Source organism: Musca autumnalis, unplaced genomic scaffold (assembly GCF_047663935.1).
Source record: "Musca autumnalis isolate F117 unplaced genomic scaffold, ASM4766393v1 scaffold_1, whole genome shotgun sequence".
Taxonomy (NCBI): domain Eukaryota; kingdom Metazoa; phylum Arthropoda; class Insecta; order Diptera; family Muscidae; genus Musca; species Musca autumnalis.
The window spans coordinates 323,611,106-323,632,554 of NW_027411644.1; the positions used below are offsets into that span (position 1 = coordinate 323,611,106).

Genomic DNA, 21,449 nt, shown 5'->3' on the forward strand with positions numbered 1-21,449 from the left:
TATTTTAATAATTTTGAAAACTTATTTAAAATAAATATCGTATTGTTGTATAGAGAATTCGTTGTAAATCACAAAAAATAACCAATAAATTATACATAATTTCCTCATAATTTGTTTCTCATTTTTGTTAACAATTTCGAAAAAAAGAAAACATTTGCAACAATTTCAAATTGCCAACAAAATTATCGTCAAATTAAAAAAAAGCTTATGATTTTTTTAAACATATTTAAATTTTTGAATTTTTATTATAATTTATACATACATAATTTATTCGATACTTATAATAATTGTATTTACTGGGACACAATTCAGAATCGTTTGTTCCATGTTAACTGTTAAAAAATGTATGTTTTTTATTATTATTAAAAACACAATATAAAGATGACTCGCTCTACAACTAGTACTACTACAAAAAATAAACTATCTACAATAATTTTGAGATTTCAGATTTTCGAATCGTAGCTAAGAAGTGTTTTTAAAACAAAATTTAGCTTTAATTCCACTCATTTCCTGTAGAGAGCATTCAATACTAAAAGAACCGAACGAACGAACACAGCATCACAATAACATTCATTCTATCCAGGAAACAAACAAAAAACCAAAAGGGTTTCGGGCTTTTTGAGATCCTTACTTTTTTGAGTTAACCTGACTTGTGGCTAGCTATACTTATTCATATAGGATTTTTGAGCCAATTCCTCTTGACAATCTTTTTCTTGACATTTCTAATTGGTTTCTTGTGACTGAGTATTAGTTTGTGCGTCTGTCTGACTTTTCACATATTTTCTTTTTCTGTTTTTGTTTCGGGGGCTACTCACAATTCTCACAGTGTTATGTGTGTGCATTTTTAAGTGTTGGTTGTTTGTGTGTATGTGTGCGTATTTAGCCTGTGTGTGCGCTGGCGCTCTTGCGCATTACTTATCTTTTATACAGTCGTTTCGAATTTTTCCACCTGTTCATCGTAAGCGTTTTGAAATTCGATGGCATTCTCAAAGGAATGCGGTTCATCGTGATATTGTTTACTGTGATTCTTCAAGAGTTTCATTAGTGATGAGTGGTTAATTGGTGGGGGCGTTGATGTAAAATTAGGACCAGTTGTTGGTATGGGGGGAGGTGTAGAAGAAATAGCCGTGGGAGTAATAGTAGAAGATGTATTAGTATTTGTGGCATTAGAATGGGGTGAGGGGGAGGAGGCGAAATGTTTGAATAAATGAACTTCACTGGTAACAGCATAGGCATTGCCATCTGTACACGAATAGGATGAGGAATCGCCAGAAGCATTGGATGATGAGCCAAAGCCAATACCACCACCACCACTAGTACTAGCACCTCCAAGCGATCCATTGCCACTGCCAGTACTGGTTTTGCGTTGATGTGGCACAGCATAAATAGCACCCGCCGCTGCTGTACCGTTGCCATTGTTATGGGGGGCCAAACCCAGACCCAGGCAACTACTGCTGCTACCCAGCATACTGATCGAAGCCGGGGCAGAAGCAGTAGATGCTGCTGCGGCAGCAGAGGTGTTATTATAGACTGAGTTACCACCAAGACCACCACCACCGGCATTGTTAAAATAAACATCATTGACAACATACTTTGCGATATCTTTATTGTCTACTAACATTGAAGTTGATGAAGAGCATGAATTCTCTAAGTACAAATGTTCCATAGATTGTGAATTTTGTGCGGGTAGACGTACTTCATCTTTGAGCTTGAGCGATATGTATTTGTCGGGCACTAGGCCCTCTTTGCCATTCACCGTACCCTGCCACCAGTCGTTTGAAACCTGTTTGCGCAAAATGATACAATCACCTTTTGTCAGCGACAGCTCCCGGCTGGAGCGAGCATTGAAATCGAACTGAGCCACAGCTTCTAGAACTTCAGACTCATCTTCGGAGGGATAGGCATCCGATTCTGGATCTTCGGTAAGCACTTCGGAGGGTGAATCACCCACATCCATATCGAGGGTATGGGGTGAAATGTACTTCTCATATTCACAGCCACCCAATTCCTTGGGGAACAGTTCCTCGTGGTAGATAATCATATTTTTGATTAGTTCGTTTACTTGATTCTGATACTGCACCTGGTCTTTGTCCTCGGGAGCTGGCATAAGGGTGGGTCCAAAGCAAATGGCCAAATTATATGCATCCATCATATTCTCATCGGCATACTCGGACAGGTGATTGAGAAAGGAGAACAGATAACGTATGACAATGACCACAGAGTTGGGCAGATTTTGCAAGAACTGTCGTATGCCTTTCACCATTTCGGCTTTGGTTTGCATTTCGGCAATGGAAATGAAACTTTCGAAGTAGAATTTCGGAAAGAGGGGCACTCTCAGTTCTCTCAGATAGAGTTTTAAAACACCAGCCACTGAATTAATATCCGAAGCATCTGTGGTATCGGCCAGAGGATCTTCACCACGTTCAAAAGCTTCCCTGAAATTTGTAATCTCCACCTGAGAACCCGACACACGGAATATGCCCTGATGATGCAGACCATACAAGTTTATGACACGTATACAACTTCTTAAAATTAATGGTATTTCCTCTCCCGTATTCTCCAAGTACTCCTCCAGCGACCCGCCGAACAATTTTGGCCTTCCCGATTGATTTTTGCGACCTATCCTCTTGCGCTTGCTGTTAATGGGATGATCTAGGATTTCTCTGGTGAAAGCGGCATTATTGTCCGTTATCAACATCTCCCTCAGATACTTGGCTTTAGCATCTAGACGCGCTATGCGCGATGTACCTCGAATATATTCACGTATCTTATTTATATAGAAGTCTTCGACTTCCTCTTTCTCAGCCTTCAGTTTGGGATTAAAAGCCATTGAGGCACCGCCCTTTTGCAAAAGGCTTTTATTATGCTCCACAAAGGCAGGGCTAACATCACAGTCCTTGCTGTTAAAATGCTCCAGCAACTTGACCTCGGCCATTTCCAAGGTCTTCCATATCTCCTCAGACTCCGTGCGCAACGAATTCAACCTTTGGCCAATCACTTGCAAACGGGTCTCCATATCAACATACAACTCCTTCTGGACACTTTGCTCCAGCAGATCATTGCTGAATTGTCCTTGGAATTCGAAACGTTTGGGTATCATAAACGCTGCGTGATACTGTTCCATGAATTTCTGTTTGTCCTGCTGGCTATCGATTAAGTGTATTACATGAGCTAGATTATCGGCCTGGCTCAAAATGGCACGAGCACGTCCCTGATCGGCGGTCACATGCATGACCAGGCAACGCGATATCATGGAACTGAAACCTAGGTCCATGCAGTCGATTAGATCGCTCAGATCATCGATGAAATATTTGTGTATGGTGGTATTCGACGATTCCAAACACAGTTGATATTCGTTTTTGGCTTTTAACGCCTTCATGCGAGCATCTGAGTATTTAGTTTGACGTTTGAGTATTTCCTTTTCGATCATGCGGTATTTTTTACTGCTGCGCAGCTTTTCCTTCTGTATGGTCTGTTCCAATTTCTGTTGTTGGGCTTCGGCTGTCATTAGTTTGACCTCGGCCGCCTTCCATTCGGCCTCATATTTTTGATAGGTTTTCATCGTGGCATATAGCTCCTCCAATACCCGTAAGATTTCTTCGTGGATGTCATAGCCAATGGAACGACATTTCTTATATATCCTTTGGACATCTTCTATGGTGGTCTGTAGCGATGAGACAATATTTACCGAATACAATTCGGACAGTGTAGCATGATCTTTGCTTAGAGACTGGGTCTGTTCCAGTAGATGTGACCATGAGGCAAATGCCGAAAATATATGCCACTGTTCACGTTTCTGTTTCTGTTCCTTGTGTCGGACCTGCAGGCTACGCACTAGCTTATCTAAATTTTTACTGTATTCCAATTCCAATTCACCCCTTCGTCGAAAGAGATCCTGCAGCTCTTGTATTAGGGATACTTGGGATTCGACACGACCATCTAGGCATCGTAAATGTTCGTTCAATTGCTGTCGTATGTTATTGAATAGAAACACCTTGCGGGTGGATCCAACTCGTTTCATGGGACTTTTTAATTCTTGTTCGTTTTCGTCCATTTTTGTTGCTGTTGCCGATGTTGTTAGGTTGATCTTTCGTGGGTTCTTTTTTACACTTTGCTTTGTTTAAATGCTTCGTTTTCTGTTTTTCTTTGTTGTTCGTTTAATTTCTTGTAAGTTTCAGTTACAACACTAAACGCGCTCCTGTTTTTCGTATTGGCGTTGATTGCCTTTCGCTGCTGCTGTTGCGATTGTTGGTTGTTCGTTGATTAAGAACGACCGTCTGGTCTGCTGATTCTTAATGCTTGCTTTTCTTCTTTTTTAGTTTTGTTTTTATTTTTTCATTCTTGTGGTGGCTTGTTCTCGTCGTTGTTGTTGCAGCTGCTGCTATTCTTATTGGAGGTTGGAACTCTGAAATTAAACAGAAAAAAGAAAGAAAAATAGATAAATTTTTGCCGCTTGATATGGTCAAGTTTTTTTTGTTTTACATTTTGTATTCTTTGGAGGTAAAATAAAGGGTGGTGGTTGGATTAAATGGATGGACGGATAAATGCATTCATGAGTTCAGTTAGCTGGCGATGGATGTCGTGTGTTTGTGTTTACGTTTGGACATTGTCGTTTATAGCCACTGCTGATTTAAATGGCATGTCTGTCTGACTGTCTAAATGGCTGGTTGGTTGGGTTGGTTGTTTGGTGTAAAATCGTGTCGTTGCATTTACGTCCCATATACCGGGAACATATAGGGTGGGCGAAGAGGAAGTTTGTGTGTTGTTGTTGTAGTCGTTGCTCTTGCTTTCTGTAATTCCTGTTAATGTGATTTATTGAAACTTATCTATTCAAATAAGTAGTAGGCTCAACACTTAGAATGGAAGACGTGTAGTGAAAGACATAAAACTAAATATTTCAAGGAGTACATTCGGAGGTGGGGTAGGTGGGGGACACATAAAAAGTTTTATAGCTTCTTTTAAGTGAAACAAATTTCCATTTATTTTAATTATGAAAAAGATAAAATTGGGGTTTTCATATTTAAACAGTGGCGTGTGCCGTCGACCTGACATGGAGAAGGGTTTATAAACTCCAGCCCATTGACACATTCATGTAGTCTTCGACATTTTTGATAACTATTTGTGAAGGCTGGCATAAATATAACCAATAACAATAAAAAATAAGTGCTTAACGCTGCTACATGTTTACTACCAAATTAGTTGGAACAAAAACTCAACAAACCATGGATTATGATATCTAACATTGTGTACAGAACGAAACACTTTTACTTGGAATGTACTATAGCTATCTTAAATGCTTCTTCATCTGTCATACATTTTATAAATGGACAAAGTAATAGTTTTGCGGTTTAATAAGTTGTGACAATAGTTTTTTTTTTCACTTCTATATTAAAGAATGGGGTGAATAATACACAGAAAATACATACATAGTACAGTCTGACCCCGATTATCGGTAATGGTCGGGACCGGAGGCATCACGTATAATCGATTTTCCAGGATAATGGACTAACACTGTTTTTCCTATAATTTTGATAAAAATATGCTTTTTGTAAATACTTATAAATAAGAGCAATTATAAATTTAATGTGAAGTTTAAAAGTTTAAAATTTTTCAAAAATAATTCATTTGTGCAATGGTTTTGTCCATTGAAATTTGGTCGAATAAATTATAATCCCCCACAATAGAGATTTTCTTCGTTAGTCGGGGTAAAATAAACAAAAAAATCTGAGTTTTCCTCTCCCGGATAATAGAGGTTTACGGATAATCGAGGTTCAACTGTATTTATAACTATAGTTATTAAATATTTGATAAATACCTATTTCAATACTGCGACAAGATATTTTTGTGGATGTAAAAAAGTTCAATTGACTAAAGTTTTCAAGTTTCATTTCTTAACTTGGCGAAAGTTGTTTAAAAATACACACCACATTCAAAATAAAAACCAATGGCAAATCCTAAATAGGCACTTGTCATTAATTTTCATTTTGATAAGTAATTTTTGATAACAGCTAACATTTTTGCAGGTATGTATACCGATAACACAATGAATAATAACTCTTAATAAGAGCTACGAAAATACCAATATTGATTTGGTATTTGTTTATTATTATATTATGTCATTTGATTTACAGTATTTAAGTTGTCGTTTTTAAAATTGTGAGTTAGGCAGACTAATGGAAATAAGTTAATATTTTTCAGGGGTTAATAAAAAAGGAAAATAATAGGATTATAAAACAAAATATGATACATATAGTGTCAAGGACACATCAACTATATATCCTAAACCTTTACGCTATTCGAAGTAATGGTTTTAGATGGTTTTTAGCCATGTCCGTCCGTCTGTCTGTCTGGCTGATCGGAGCGAACGATAAATATAGATTCAGTCCAAAATTTGGCATTCGTAATATTTTGTCCAAAGTTGGTTTAAAGTCGAATATTGGTCATATCGGTCCACTCCTTAGGGTACCTCCCTCACAAAAGTTCAAAACTTTTCCAGATTTTTTTATAGCCTACACCACTATGTGGGGATGGTATTATAAGTTGGTTTTGTCCAAAAAGTTTGTAACGCATCGAAATAATGGTCGTAGACCCATACTTATATATGAAGAAAAGACAAAATTTTTTAGTTTTCCATAAAAAAAAAATTAAAATTTTTTTTGTTAAGCTACATGAAAGATTTTTGGTACATAGATTGGGAAAAAAATCCCATTCTTAAATCTGTTCGAGATACTAATTTTGGTTGTTGCGCGCAAAAGTTATGGCGGTTTCAATTCTGATAAAAAGAAAAAAATCTTTAAAATACTCTAATCATTACATTGAGAAACTCTCTTAATTAGGGGCTCCCTACATACTATATGTTTACTGAGGTCCCATAACTTTAGTAAAAAGTTGTAAATTTTCGCGGATATTAGGAAAGGATTCCAAACAATTGGTAGTTTGCAAATTGTTTTAATAAAATTAAACCTGTTTATGAATCTGAAAAATATATAAAAAATATGTACGTAATCTAAACATCGCGAAGATTCAAATGAAACCAAAACTATACAAATCCGTTTAGCGGTTTGCATATTATAGCAAAAAACAAAAAATATATTGAGGAAATTTATAAAATATTTGTAAGAGAAAATATTTATTAAAATTTATTTTGTGAGTTAGTTGAACAAAATGTAAGAAAAATAGGTCGGAGTTTTTCTTCTATTTTAGTTAAATTTCACGCAAAAAATCACATTTTTTATTCTAATCACTGCTCGAAAACACGCTAACATCTAGCAGAAGATATGGATATCTTTCAAATAAATGTTGGGTTCCTTTAAATGGGGTATAATCTTGAAATAAAATTGTATCAGGTAATGTTCATTTTGAAATGCGTGTAAATCGCGAAATCCTCAAAATCACTTGATGCGCATGCGGTTTACCAATACAGCGAATTCTTCTCTATTAATTTGTACACATTTGCCAGGATTTACTTTGGCGGCTAAGATGTAGCATCGCCTGCAGCGTAGTGTGCAAAAAACGGTATAACGCTTATAATTTGCACAAAGTGCATACACTTTTTATGCGCATCCGATTTCACTATCAACCGTGAATAAATACATCGATCTAAACCTATTTCGATAAAATCCATTAAGAACCGTGGATGTAGCATCACAGACTATTTTTGGGATAAATCGGATAAAGCTCCCATGGCACTAAATTTTTTAAACCACTTTTTTCGCAAAAACTCGAGTGATGTGTCAGTTTCTTCATTGAAAAGGAAACGATCCACAGAAAACGCGATTTAATCCGCGATATTTTCAAAAACATTTTTCGCAAATTTTTCAATTTTTGCAGTAGCCATTTCCGCCGTTCTAGTAGATGGATTTTTACGATCTGTGATTCATATGATACGGATGGTCGAAAAACTAAAATATCGCGGGGTACCAGCACACTCAAAACGATATTGTAAATACTGTACCCAAAAAATAGGTTTTTTAGAAAAAATATCGCACTAAATTTCGGACTTTGGCAGTAGATTACTCTGCTGCTGTGTGGGCTACATACACAATATACATATCAGATTATGCGAAATCGCGAGTTCTTTAATCCTATAATTGGTTTTTCGAAATATCCGAATGCGCGTCCCAGTTACATAAAAAATACAAAAAACACCTGAAATCCGGCTTCAAAATGTCAGCATCCATAAAAGGTGGATTCAGTGGAAATTTTGGAAAGTGATACATTAGAAGTGTAATTTTCATTTTGTATTCTCCTACTTTTACTTTGGACAGATGTCCGTCATTTGAATGGTTTAATCAGAAATCGAATAGCAATGTAAAAAACCTGTTTAGATTCAACGTGTTTTTACCTATGTTTTTTTCCTTTACGCGGTCGTAACTACCACGTGAATTAAATTTTTTTGCTAAATTTTTGAGCTTTGTACGAAAACATGTAAATTAATCCAGCAATAGTCATAGTTACTGGTAAACTACAATAGTTCGCGTATTATAATAGTGCAAACCTTGGCTTCATGGAAACTAAAAAATTTTGACTTTTCCTCATATACCAAAATGAATGTCTCGACGAGCTGAGTCGATGGCTATGTGTGTCCGTCCGTCCGTCTGTCCATCTATACCATGTAATCACGCTACAGGTCGCAATTTTGATCAGTTCGTCATCAAAATTAGGGTGTTTATGAGGGAGGGGAAGAAACCTATTGATTTTGGTGATGGTCGGATAATATTCAGGGGTCGGAATGGGCAAAAAACGTATTTGGAGAAAAAGTCAACATTATATTTCAAAGCTAATATCTCCGCATCTATAAGGTGTATATCAAATCACCTATACATCGATGTATAGTAGGTTGTCATAGGTGGTCAAACAACGAAGATATCGGAATAGTCGCTATTACAACCCAAATGTTCATTTTTGCGATTTTAATTATAATGACGAGTGTCACAGCTTTGGTTTGTGAGCTTCCAAAAGCAAAGCCTGACTATGAAAGTAGAATATCCCAACTTTAAAATTATGCAAAGTAGGTTGGCGTAGTTGGCCAAATAACGGAGATATAGCTATAGTCGGTAATACATCCCATTTTTCAATTTTTTTCGAAATCACGCTACAGTTCGCTTTTTTGATCGGATCGTCACGAAATGTTTGGGTTTAAGGGGGGTCCCACAGAGGAAGAAGTCTATTAATTTTTATGATGGTCGGATAATATTCAGGGGTCGGAATGGGCAAAAAACTTATTTGGAGAAAAGGTCAACGTTTTATTTCAAAGCAAATATCTCAGCTTCTATAAGGGGTATATCAGCAAAACCTGGCAAGGAAAGTAGAAAATATCACATTTACAATGATGTAAAGTTGTTGTTGTTGTAGCAGCATATAATGCTGGGTTGGCAGCCGCTAGCCGAAACACTTTTGGTTTCGGGTCAATCCGGTACGTAAGAACCCGCTGCCGTGGGATTGATGATGTAAAGTAGGTTGTCGTAGGTGGTCAAACAACAGAGATATCACAATAGTCGGTAATGCATCCCATTTTCCGATTTTTTTGCAATCTCGCTACAGGTCACAATTTTGATCGGATCATCACGATTTTTTTGGGATTTGGTGCAGAGGCCCCTCAGAGGAAGAAGCCTATTAAGTTTGGTGACAGACGTATAATATTCAGGAGTCAGAATAAGCAAAAAGCTCATGTGGACGAAAGTCAACGTTTTTTCTTATGCGAATATCTCCGCTTCTGGTAGGAGTATTCCAAAAGGAAAGCCCGTCAATGTAAGAAGAAAATATCTCCTTTATATTGATGTAAAGTATGTTTGCGTAAGTGGGTAAACAACCAGGATATCGCAAAAGTCAGTAATATATCCAATTTTTCCATTTTTTGTAACCACGCTACAGGTTGGAATTTTGATCGGATAGTCACGAAATTTTGTAGTTAGATGGGGGCCCCCGAGAGGAAGAAGTCTATTGATCTTGGTAATAGTCGGATAATATTTAGGGGTCGGAATGGGGAAAAACTCATCGATTTCTAGTAGGAGTATTTCAACGGCAAAGCTTGTCAATGGAAGAAGAAAATATTACCTTTACATTGGTGTAAAGTAGATTGGCGAAGGTGGTCAACCAAGGGAGACACCACAATAGTTGGTAATGCACCCAATTCTTCCATTTTTTGCAATAACGCTGCAGGTCACAATTTTGATCGGATGGCCACGAAATTTTGTTTGTTTATGGGGTCCCAGAGAGAAAGAGTCATATTATGTTTGGTGGTATTCGGATTATATTCCCTAAATGAAATGTTTACCAGTGAAAACTTATGGACAGGGGTAGTGGTGTAGGGTATCACATGGTCGTCCTCGTCCCGACTATAGCCTTTACTCACTTGTTTTTAACTTGCTTTGTTGTCTGTCAGTCTGTTTAGTTCAAATCCAGTAACTCATTTTTAACAGAGTTGCAGTTGACCAATCAAACTAAAAGTTTGCAGACTTTTCAGATTTGGATGACAATACATGAATATGAAACCAAAACCAATATGGGTCTACTTTTTCTTATACCCCCCATATAGCGGTACCACCCGATTTCAGTTATTTTGAGTATATTTCTTTATTTCTAGCCCGAATTGGCTTCAACATTATCTGCCAAAATTGTCTGTAATTTGGTTTTTGGCATCAGTCGGATATCTCTGCACCAACAATTTTCGACTTAGATCCAAGTTTTGATACTGCTCCCCCATATAACGGAACCACTCGATTTCACGCACTATAAAGTTGTTATCTATTTTTTTAAGATTAACTGTAATTTGACATTTGGGGTTCCCAGAAATATTCTGCATCAAAAATTGTCGACATGTTTTGGTGTAGCCTCCATATAATGACAACTTTCTTTCATCTATGGACAGATCGAATAACGGCAGCATAGCCAAAATCCTTTGTGACCCTTTCTGGACCTGGACAAAAATATGGATTAGGATTAAGGCTCAAAAAGGCTGCGGAAGGGAGCAGATTCGGTAAAAATTTTCAATGGGTCCTCGAACAGATCTTAAACTACACCTTAACAAAAGTAAATTCGGTAAACTTGGAGAACTCAGTAGCCGGTTCGTAAGTTGTCGTGCACACCAGCTGCTACACATGGTAAACTGCAATTTTGTGTGGCAGGTATCCTAAGGAGTGGAACGATATGTCTGATAAAAATATTACGATATTCAAAATATGGATGTCCCTTTAAGAGTTATCGTGCGCCCAATTATTGTGAACATTGTTGGTTGGACCGAAATGGTCAATATTCTAACTTCATATATCGAGCCCTTCCCGCGAAAAAGATGTAAGCGACATTTTTTCGATTTTCGTTTTTTTACGGAGATCTATGAAGAATATTCCAACACACCATCTCCCAAATTTTTAGAACTCAGCCATGTACCGTTACGAAATTAGAGCAAAAACAATTTTGATGTAAGCGCCATTTTTGCTTTTTGTGTACATTAGTTTGTGACAGCGAATTGTCGCTTACATCAAATTGCACATTTACATACCATGTCGTTATTCAACTATATTACAAGAAATACGTTTTAATCTTATAATTCTTCGAATAAATACTTGCTATAAAATTAGTGTGCTTTGTTTTTAAATTGTAGATAAGAACTACTCTAAAAATGATTTGTTTCAAATAATTTTTTTTGATGTAACCGCCACTTCTCAAAGTAAAAGCCTGATTGCGTGACAGCGAAAAAGATGTAAGCGACACAAACTACCGTTATATTGAAGATATTCCAGAATGCTTTTATTTTTTCAGTAAATAGGATTTAATAACAGAACTATACCAAATTTGAATAAACAATTTTGGTTATATCAAAAGTTATTCAATAAAAACCGTCTCCTGTAAAATTAGCTTTTTGTCGCTTACACCTTTTTCGCGGGAAGGGCTCGATATGTTTGGAAAAGATATTGCGAATGCAAAATTTTGGCTAAATCGACTTCAAATTTTCTAAAACGGATTTCCTCCAAACATACTTTGGGTCTTAACATTATTTCGTTAGCCCAAAGTCTGAGGGTATAAAAATTATATAGTTAATATATGGACTGCTTGGGCGAAATCTGTACAACAAATGAGCTTCGAGTCAATAAATGTACACATACCTCATAGGGAGGCCAGTACCCAACTCCCCACCTCTGGAACAGGAACAAACGCCTATAGCGATACCCTCAACGTAAGACTCTAACATATGTAAATCATACTAGACGGATATAATAGAGATACCATAAATTTCGGAGGAAATCTGTAGTTATATACCACCACAAATGAGCTTCGAGCCAATAAATGTACACATATTACCTCATAGGGAGGTCTTTACCCACAACCTATTTATTACCTCCAGACGGTGTAGATATTTATACAGATGGCTCTAGGATAGAAATTGGAACAGAAGCAGGCGTGTATAGCGGTACCCTCAACATAAGACTCTAACATAAGTTGAACAAACATTGTAGTGTCTTCCAATCCGAACTCTTTGCAAAAAAGCTGCAGAACTGATAATTATTATGAAGAGGAACATAGTTGGAGACTAGTGACTATCTACGTCAATAGCCAAGCGGCCCATAAAACACTCAAATCTTCGGAAGTTTTAGATTGCATTGACCTTGAAATCAATCTTATCTTGGTGTTGGGTTCCAGGTTATTGCAACATCGAAAGAAAATATGGCTTCAATTGCTAAGCAAATAAATAAAATAAATATTGACGATGAACAACATTTGCCAAAATAACCTAGCTGCAATGTTTCCAAGGGAATCTGGTCAATCTGTGCTTAGGACAATACTATCGGGATAAGGCTAGCCAGACTTGACACTAGGTTTTCAAGGAAATGGAAAAAGGAATAATTACGGAAGAAGGAATAATTACAGTTAACTGCAAGATCAGATCTTTGCCTTGCAAATTTGAAAGAGCTTGAATTACACTGTGCAACACGAAAGTTATTAACCCTATTCCGACACCGCAGCGTGATAGAAGATCAAAAAAGAGAGGACACGTGTCTCGCCGTTTTTTCTTATCTCATCAACTTTCGCGGTTATAGGCCTCCCAAAAACTGAGCCTTTGATGTACAAATTTTCATTTGGTCAGGACTATATCTTCCAAAACGTTAGGGAATTTGAATTTATCTCAAAAACAAACTTGTAGCTCTTGTCTTAAAGAATAAAAGTTGTGAACACATATCATCCATCAAACTTCATCTGCACGGTAAAAATCGCCAAGGTCAAATTTCTTTTAAAATCGTTTCTCGGGTTTTGGTCTACAGCTATCAAACCGATCAAATTTGAAGCAAACAAGCAATTACAAAAATGTACCTCAGATCTCAATAAACATCTTTCAAGAACATACGAACTATGATTGAACGATTCTTAAAGGTCAAAATAGCAAAGCAAATGAGATTTTTATCCTGTTTTCTCTGGTCCACAGATACTAAACCTTTCAATATTCAAGAAAACAAGCAACTACAATAATGTACGAGTAGCAAAGGCGTCAATAAACAATTTTCTGTAACATGCGAAATGTCTATGAACGGTTCTTAATAGTTCGTATGTTCTAGAAAGATGTTTATTGAGATCTGAGGTACATTTTTGTGGTTGCAGTAGGGCACTACTGCTAATGACAAACCCCACCTCAACATTCAGCCTCGATTTATAGGGGTACTAAACAATCACTTTTGTCTGTTTTCGTTTCTAATAATATACACTATTATCTAATTTAAATATCGTGTTGGAAAAAACAGGCAATGGACATCAGTTCGTCATACTCGAAATTATTGAAATCTCAAAAAATCTTAAACTTATGAATCATACGATTTTCCGATTTTCTTCCAATATTTCCCAATTTCTTTTTTCTACGTAACATTTACCATGACCTTAAGTCGTCGAATATTGTGTGAGTCACGGCATTAATTTAAAAAAAATGTTCAGTAAATTTTCTATTGTTACATTTACAGGTGTTTACATATGGCCAAGTAGTATTTTAGGAAATGAATAATTAGAATTGTTTATTTTTACAACTACGTATTGATTTTTCATTATTTAATTTTATTTTCAATTGCCTCAATTTTTCATGCAAATAAATAATAGTTTGGAGGAGATGTTTATGGGGTTAGATGTGGAATATTTCACAATATAGATAAGTAAATATTGGCCACAAATATCTCAAAGTGGAAAGTATGGAATCGATCATATGGGAATCCATAACAATTTTACATAGGCCCAATGTAGAAAGCATGTGCTTATGGGGTTTTTACCGCTGCGGGACACAATAGACACAATTTGAACTTTTGCGAGTAAAGTATACAGTAGCTGTCAACATATTACCATTTCGAGTGTTGGGCCGGGCACCTGGGTGCCTTCGCCCATTTCGGTTCAGGGACATCTTTAGCCCCTAAGATCCTCAGGTAGCCGGCAGAATATGCCGAACACCATTACTACTGTAGCCGTTCTGTATACATATTCATTATGGGACATCATCTACAACGTTTCAAACGAGGCCGGTAGTGCACTGTTTGCTCGATGCCCTCAAACGCTGTTGCATGGTTGACGGTATCCAAAGGCTTTTAACAGTTCACGATGGTCTGTTCTCATAAATTCCTCAAATAATATGTGTGAAGAAGACCTGGTGTGTTGTAGTTTTTGTAGCAACGCAAATATGTTCGTCCGTATATTTTATACAGTTATCAGGTTCTGGTTCCTCTGTATACAGATTCAAAATTTCTGCAGCCAGCACTGGTTGCGTTCACAAAGAATCAGAAGCTTGGCAGATTAATAATTGCAGCATGTCGTGCGGTCCCAATCCATCACATTCAGGATATGTGTTAGCTGGCGTTCTTCTGCTGTGATTGATGGGGATGGTCCACACTGTACCTTTGTACTGTCTCCGCAACATCATAAGTATGAATGCTATTTAAGCCCGCCTGATAGGCTCATTGATCTAGAGGTTCTCTCTCCGGATCATGAAGACTTTCCTGACGTGCCTGGGAGGGAGAAGTCTGCCCAATAGATCGTGGCAGAGATGCTTACGGCGATAACACCCATGCAGGTACTCTATCGACAGCATCTTGTTGTTTTGATGTACCGGTAAAATGTTCGTCCCCTCATGAATCTGGTCCACTGCTGTCATGATGAGGCGACATTATGGCTGGTTTGAATATTCTTTCACTGCGTAGCGCTAATATATGCAGATCATACTGACGCCGCATAGGTTATCACAAGCCGGTCTATTTATTGCTTTATAAAAGGTCAACAAGGTTTCTTTGTCAGCACCCCAAATGCAAATAGCTGTGCTGTTATTGTTCTATCGTGATTGCGGAATCTATGCTGATGATCGGCAACTCGAAAGCTATTTTTGAAGCTGGGGTGGATTGAAACCTCATCGGTAGAAATGTTCCATATTTCTTCAGCACGCTATATGGCGAACATCAACCAAGATGTTTTTCGACTCATAAAATCCATAAAAATTTGAATTGGGAAGAAAAAATGCGCTGTCAACGGTGGACGATGGCAGCATTTCATAGTCCATATAACTATGGAAATCTATTGAATATTACAGACCGCCAGAGTCGTACCGGATTGACCACACAACATCAGCGTTCCAGCCAGCGGCCACCACCTCATTGTATATGTGTTTGTATTTGTTTCGTTTTTCTGTGTTGGGACCAGCATATCCCGGAATGCCTGCTCCGAATTCTTTTGGTACGTACCGGGACGGAGGAAACCCCAGGACCAATTTATTTGTGCTCAGTTTGTCACATCCGCATTTTCACCTATATCCAACCTTCGGAGTGCAATAGATGTCAGGAGTGGGTGCATCTAAGGGGTTGCTCTTGACTTGTCAACGTGAGGGACTACAACAGGGGCTATGTTGCTGCATGCTGCGTGAATACAGTCCTCAGTGAGTCGACGTCAGATTACGAAACTCCCTCGTCGTCAGATTACGAAACTCCCCCGCAGTCCCCTCGACAGCACGCAGCATTTAACACTAGCCATTGTTGTCCCATTCCCAGAAAATGCATCCTTTTGCAATTTAATTGCAATGGACTCCGAGGTAAGTTCGAGGAAATAGTAGATTTCATGAGTCGGAAGAACATCAAGGCCGCGGCGATGCAAGAAAACAAGGTCAACAACAACTGTAGCTTACAACGTTATGATGGTTACAACGTGTTAATGAAGGATCGCATCCGAAGTGGAGGTGGGGGATTAGCTTTCCTATTACACCAATCTGTCCAATACAGACCTATCTCGCTTGAGCCTGTCTCTCGTACATGGAATGTATGGGGGTAGCAGTCAGGTGTGGAATTACTGAGAATTGCTGAACGTACGAGCCTGACATTAGCTCGCTTTTGGAAGGTCATAATCGTCTGGTCCTGGGGGACTTTAATGCGCATCATGAGATGTGGCATTCGGCCCTCGGAAAAGACCAGAGGGCTACAGCGCTGGCTGAGCAGATTGATAGCTCCTACCAGAATTAGGGTAATTGTCTCCATTAGCAGACCACCCGATTTCATCACCTCTGAACGCTGCACGTTCGTCAATCATAGGAAAGCTCATTAACCGAGTTTCAGATAGTTCATCAATCACCGCTTCGGAGAACTGTCCAATCCTTCTGATGTTCGGGTAGCGGAAATGACGTTCCAGTCGTACCTGGAATTCAGGAACAAGAAGTCCAAACCCCGTAGAGTGAAACAGGAAGTTCCCCAAGGTGGGGTGATATCTCCGGAACTGTTTAACCTCTACCTCTCCTCTCCTCTACCTCGGCATCGAGATCGTAGCGTATGTGGATGATTGCACGATCCTGGCGTCAGGTACCTTCCCTGATGACATCTGTGAGAGACAGAACTCCTATTTAACCGATCTTACCAGATTTCCGCCACAAAATCTACAGCCACTCTGTTCACCATATGGACACATGGACAGCGCAGTTTTGAGGAGAATTGAATGTCGTGGTCGACGGTAGCAGAATTCCAACTACAAACTGCCCCAAAATTTTAGGGGTCATTTTCGATACTGCTTTCATTCAAGTCGTGCGCGCCCGCCACAGCTATCTGCGACAAACTGAAAAGTAGGAACAAGGTCCTCCGGCAGCACTTGAATGCAGATAAAGAAAACTTGTTGACCACATATAACGCGATAGGTAAGCTATGCGGCTCCAGTTTGGTCCCCGGGATTATGTGATACGAATTGGAAAAAGATTCAAACCTGTCAGAATGCCGCCCTGAGAACAGCAACAGGGTGCCTCCTAAGTCTTCAGTGGACCATCTACAGAAGGAGATGCTTTCGTTGCAGTACTTGCTTGGAGATGCTTTCGTTGCAGTACTTGCTTGGGTGTTACCGTGAGAGCCATCCCAATCACCATCTGCTGGCTAGGCCCGACACATTCAGACACATCATGAACGATATTCATGCTCAGTATTCAGTGTTCACACAGATGCTGTTGCTAAGGCCATAAGCGAATATAGTGTGAATAAAGTCCTCGGAGTACATACCCTATCTATCACAGCTGAGGAGCGTCAGCTGCCACGGGATATTACAGTCGACTAAATTTGTATTGCGGAAAACGACCGCGCCGTGCAGGACATCTGCCCAGTATGCGGCATGGGCCCGCACGATAAAAACACCTTTTCAACTGCCCCGCCAAACCTACTCATCTAACTCCAGTGGATCTGTGGTTATATCCCATCGAAGCAGCCACTTTCCTCGAACTGGAGACAGGCCCAGAGCCAGATTGAACGGAAGAACGAACATACAAACATAATAATAAACACTGTTACAATCGACCCCTTAATCTGTACCAGTCCCAAGTATCATAGAACGAATATCTGAATATCTAAGTGTTCAGTATAGAGCAATCCCTTAAACGATCGGTTTAAAAAAACGCAATTTACTTAACCCTTTTCCAAAAACATTTTTTTTTTTTGCAATCCATATAAACATATCAATAGCTGAACAAAAGAGGAAAATACATACATTCATAAATACATTTTTTGTTAAATGAATTATTAAATACCCCATTTGTGACAATTGATAAAGAACGTTAAACGTCATATCATCTCGCGCCCACATACATAGAAACAGTTGCCGGCTGAAAGTTTGTGCACTGCCAGCCAGCCGACTGACTGCCACCAACCAGAACAAGTATTAGTCGGTGTTGTTGTCACAGTAATTTGCACAATTGTTTGGAACCACATATTTCAATGGATAAAGCTCCGGCTGGCAATGGCTGGTTGTAGGAATGATGCTGTGCTTGTGTTTGCACCACAAGGAAAAGAAAAACAACAACAACAACAACAAAATGATTGTATTGAATTAATTCAATAGAAGCAGGCTGACAGGCAGGCCATTGTTTCATTGAATGGTGCTTTGGTTTTCATTTGGATTTTATGAATGAAAAACAAAAACCGAAAATGTTGATTATTGTAATTGTGAAATTATTGCTACAGTTATGACTGGCCAAGGGCGGTCGTATGACGTCTGGATAAATGGGGTAAACACTCCACAGACACACACGTACACTCACTCTCGGATTGTTGTTAGAATCAAGGCAAATAAGCGCCAAACCACAAAATTGTTTAAAATAATTAAAATAAACGTGCATATGTTTTTTGTTGTTGTTGGTATTTTTCTCATTTGGATTGTTGTGTAAATCCAATTTCATCTCTTCAAGCATCTTCATCATCACCAGCCAGCCACCTCTCTACTACTTTGCATCATATGTTTGTACGTACGTACAATGACGACGTGAACGAGAAGACGGCCACAGCAGCGACGACGATGGACGTCTATAATCAAGACATGGTACGTACGTCGTTTTGGAACACGCAGGTATATATCAACATACATACATATTATTTACTACATACTTATGTATGCATGTATTTCTTCCTCTTCTTCTTGTGTTCCATAGTTTTTAGTATACCGACACAAATTCACAATTCCTTGGGAGGAGTGAGTGAGTCTTCGCACATATGTTCATCGTTGTTCGATTATGATAACTGTGAATGATTCCATGAATGAAATTAGCAGGCACTTTAGCAAGACCACTGTCCGCCCATTCCACCACATTAGGAATGAAGGTGATTATAGAAATGTACTATTATTACTGTTGACGTTGTTGTTGTTGCTGTTTGTAGCAGCCACTCGAAGTGGACCTTCAGCCACTTACCTTCGATAAATGGGCAATAAATACTTGAAAATGTGTGAGCGAGAGTATACAAAACAGCTATAAAGAGCAAGAAGAGGGTGCTGATGGGGTTGAAGGTGGGGAACGCGGAATGAAACCGAAAAAGAAAAGAAAAAGTAAACACAAACATAGGCAAAACAACACATGTTTCTCCACCATCTCCTTTGAAATTCTACACATTGATTACTACACAACTACGCCGCCATCGACACCACCAACATCATCCATCCACCAGATGAACAGATGAACGAACAAATGGCATTTCCCCGTTCATGTGTTTATTCCACACATCTTCATCATCACAATCGTCGTCGTCATTCGAACTATCCCCCACACACAATCAAAGGCCAAACATCATCATCATCACCACCATCCAGCATCCATCTACATTTAAATAAGTCAACCAAGCCACTTGAGATTGGAAATGGAATCATTGAATATTGTACTGAAAAATATCTGCACTTTTTTCGCCAGCTACCACACCACGAACAACAAGCAATGAATTTAGGAGGAGTCTGTTGTGGTTTCATATCTTTTTTGTTCTTTTCTTCCTTTCCTTTGTATGTTGTTCGAGGCGCGGCGCAGCGCAGTTCAAGCGCTGTTCGGCGCTTGTCTATATTTACCTCGTTGGGATGAGAGTTTTGCTTAAAATTGTTTAAGCTATCAACAAATTATTGTTGTTAGTCGTTGTTATTCTTGTTGTTTCACTGCTACTGCTGTTGTTGTTGGTATAGATAACACTATTGTTACTGCCGTTTTGTTGTTGGTTTGTTGTTTTTGCTTGCAACTTATTTTCAACAAATCATATTTTTTAACTATCTTTTCTTGTTACTTTTTGCGGCAAGTTCGCTGCCTGCTTCTGTATTTTTCTTGGCAATTCTAAAGAAAGCATCAACATTCAACAGAAGTTTAGTTACACACATTACTCTCCACAACAACAAATATTGCCACAATTAACAACAATTCTTTTCATCTATACTTTTAGACGAAGAACTTATTTCTCAGCTATTTTAATTTTGTTACAAACTTAATTATAATAGGGAAGCTAGCCTGCAAGAACCACGACCGACGACGAACGTACGTTTATATGTTTCTTTTGTGCGATCTCTTTATGTACATATTTCTTTCTTTTTGTATTTTATGTGTATGTATTTTATGTGGTTGGTTGTGTAGTGTGGATATTTCTTTTCTTGATATTTCACACAGTAAATTGTAGCACCTTTCTTTCTTCATGAATTATTCTAATTTCTTCTTTTCGTAATTTGTTTTTATGATCGTGTTTTGTCCTTTTTTCACTTTTATTATATTAATTTGTTAGTATGGATGCATTTTATTTAAATTAATTTAAAACAAAAACCGACTTTTAGATTCTCTAAATGACACTGAAATAGGGAGAGGTAATTTGACTTTTGACTAATCGATTAGTCGATTATTTTGTTCAAAAAGTCTAAAAATCGATGTCGACTTTTGGTTATAGAGAAAATCGAATAGTCGACTTTTCATGTTCGGCATTCGATTCTCGAACCCACGATTTGGTATATGATATAATACCCCGTTTGCACTTAACCGAATTTACTTGGCGTTTACACACAATTCTGATTTACTAGTACATACAAACATTTGGCTAGTTGCCTCGGCACTAGGTGTGTTCGTTTTCTCAATAACTTGTACAAGTCCAGTAACTTCTTGCAATCGACTAAGCTCTTTTGCATTGTACTGTAGAGTAAACGAACAACATCCAGTAACAATTTGTACAAATTTTGAATAAACGAACACACATTTGGTTTGTCTTTTTACGTACTGAACTTTACTGAACATTTTTTCTTCAGTAAAGTTTTGACAATTGTAGACAGTAAACATGGACATTTTTGAATAAATAAAAACAAAACTATTTCAAATAAGAAAAAACACAACAGTGGGCCTATGCTCAATCTTTTTAACGACAGTCGATATTGTTATTTTTTCGAGAAACTCCCCAGCAAAAAGTTTTGGAAGTTGTGCATATGGAGTTATGATTTCACTCCTTCGATGCAGTCCACACGGAGTTATGAAAAATGCACTCCGTGCTAGAGCTGGCAAACCATCGATATTCCCAACATTAGATATTTTCGATATAATAGTTTAAAATATCGATTACTATCGATATTATCGGTAAGCTGTCAACACTATTAATTTGGAGATGAAAATGGCGGAAATGTCAATGCTTTTCTTGACATTTTGCACAAGTAGTTCACAGAAATGCAAAGGAGAACAACAAATTGCTTTTATCTTATAA

At 38.1% G+C, this 21,449-nt stretch overlaps 2 protein-coding genes across 2 annotated transcripts in view; both read right to left on the reverse strand.

Annotated features, from left to right (window-relative positions):
* Positions 1–211: 211 nt before the first annotated feature.
* Positions 212–4,258, reverse strand: LOC141390076 (SLIT-ROBO Rho GTPase-activating protein 1-like). Its single transcript, XM_073962534.1, has one exon. It carries the CDS (start codon positions 4,052–4,054, stop codon positions 923–925), a length of 3,132 nt encoding a protein of 1,043 aa, XP_073818635.1. The 5' UTR covers positions 4,055–4,258; the 3' UTR covers positions 212–922.
* The window catches only part of LOC141390088 (ATP synthase subunit beta, mitochondrial-like), a 40,273-nt gene continuing 23,025 nt past the window's right edge, over positions 4,202–21,449 (reverse strand). Inside the window, exon 7 of the mRNA XM_073962588.1 lies at positions 4,202–4,405. Within this exon, the coding sequence (XP_073818689.1) occupies positions 4,388–4,405 (18 nt within the window). The 3' untranslated portion in view covers positions 4,202–4,387. The remainder of the gene's footprint in view (positions 4,406–21,449) is intronic.

Coding starts and splice junctions, on each gene's coding strand:
- LOC141390076 (XM_073962534.1), bottom strand. CDS start 4,054: ATGGACGAAAACGAACAAGAATTAAAAAGTCCCATGAAACGAGTTGGA.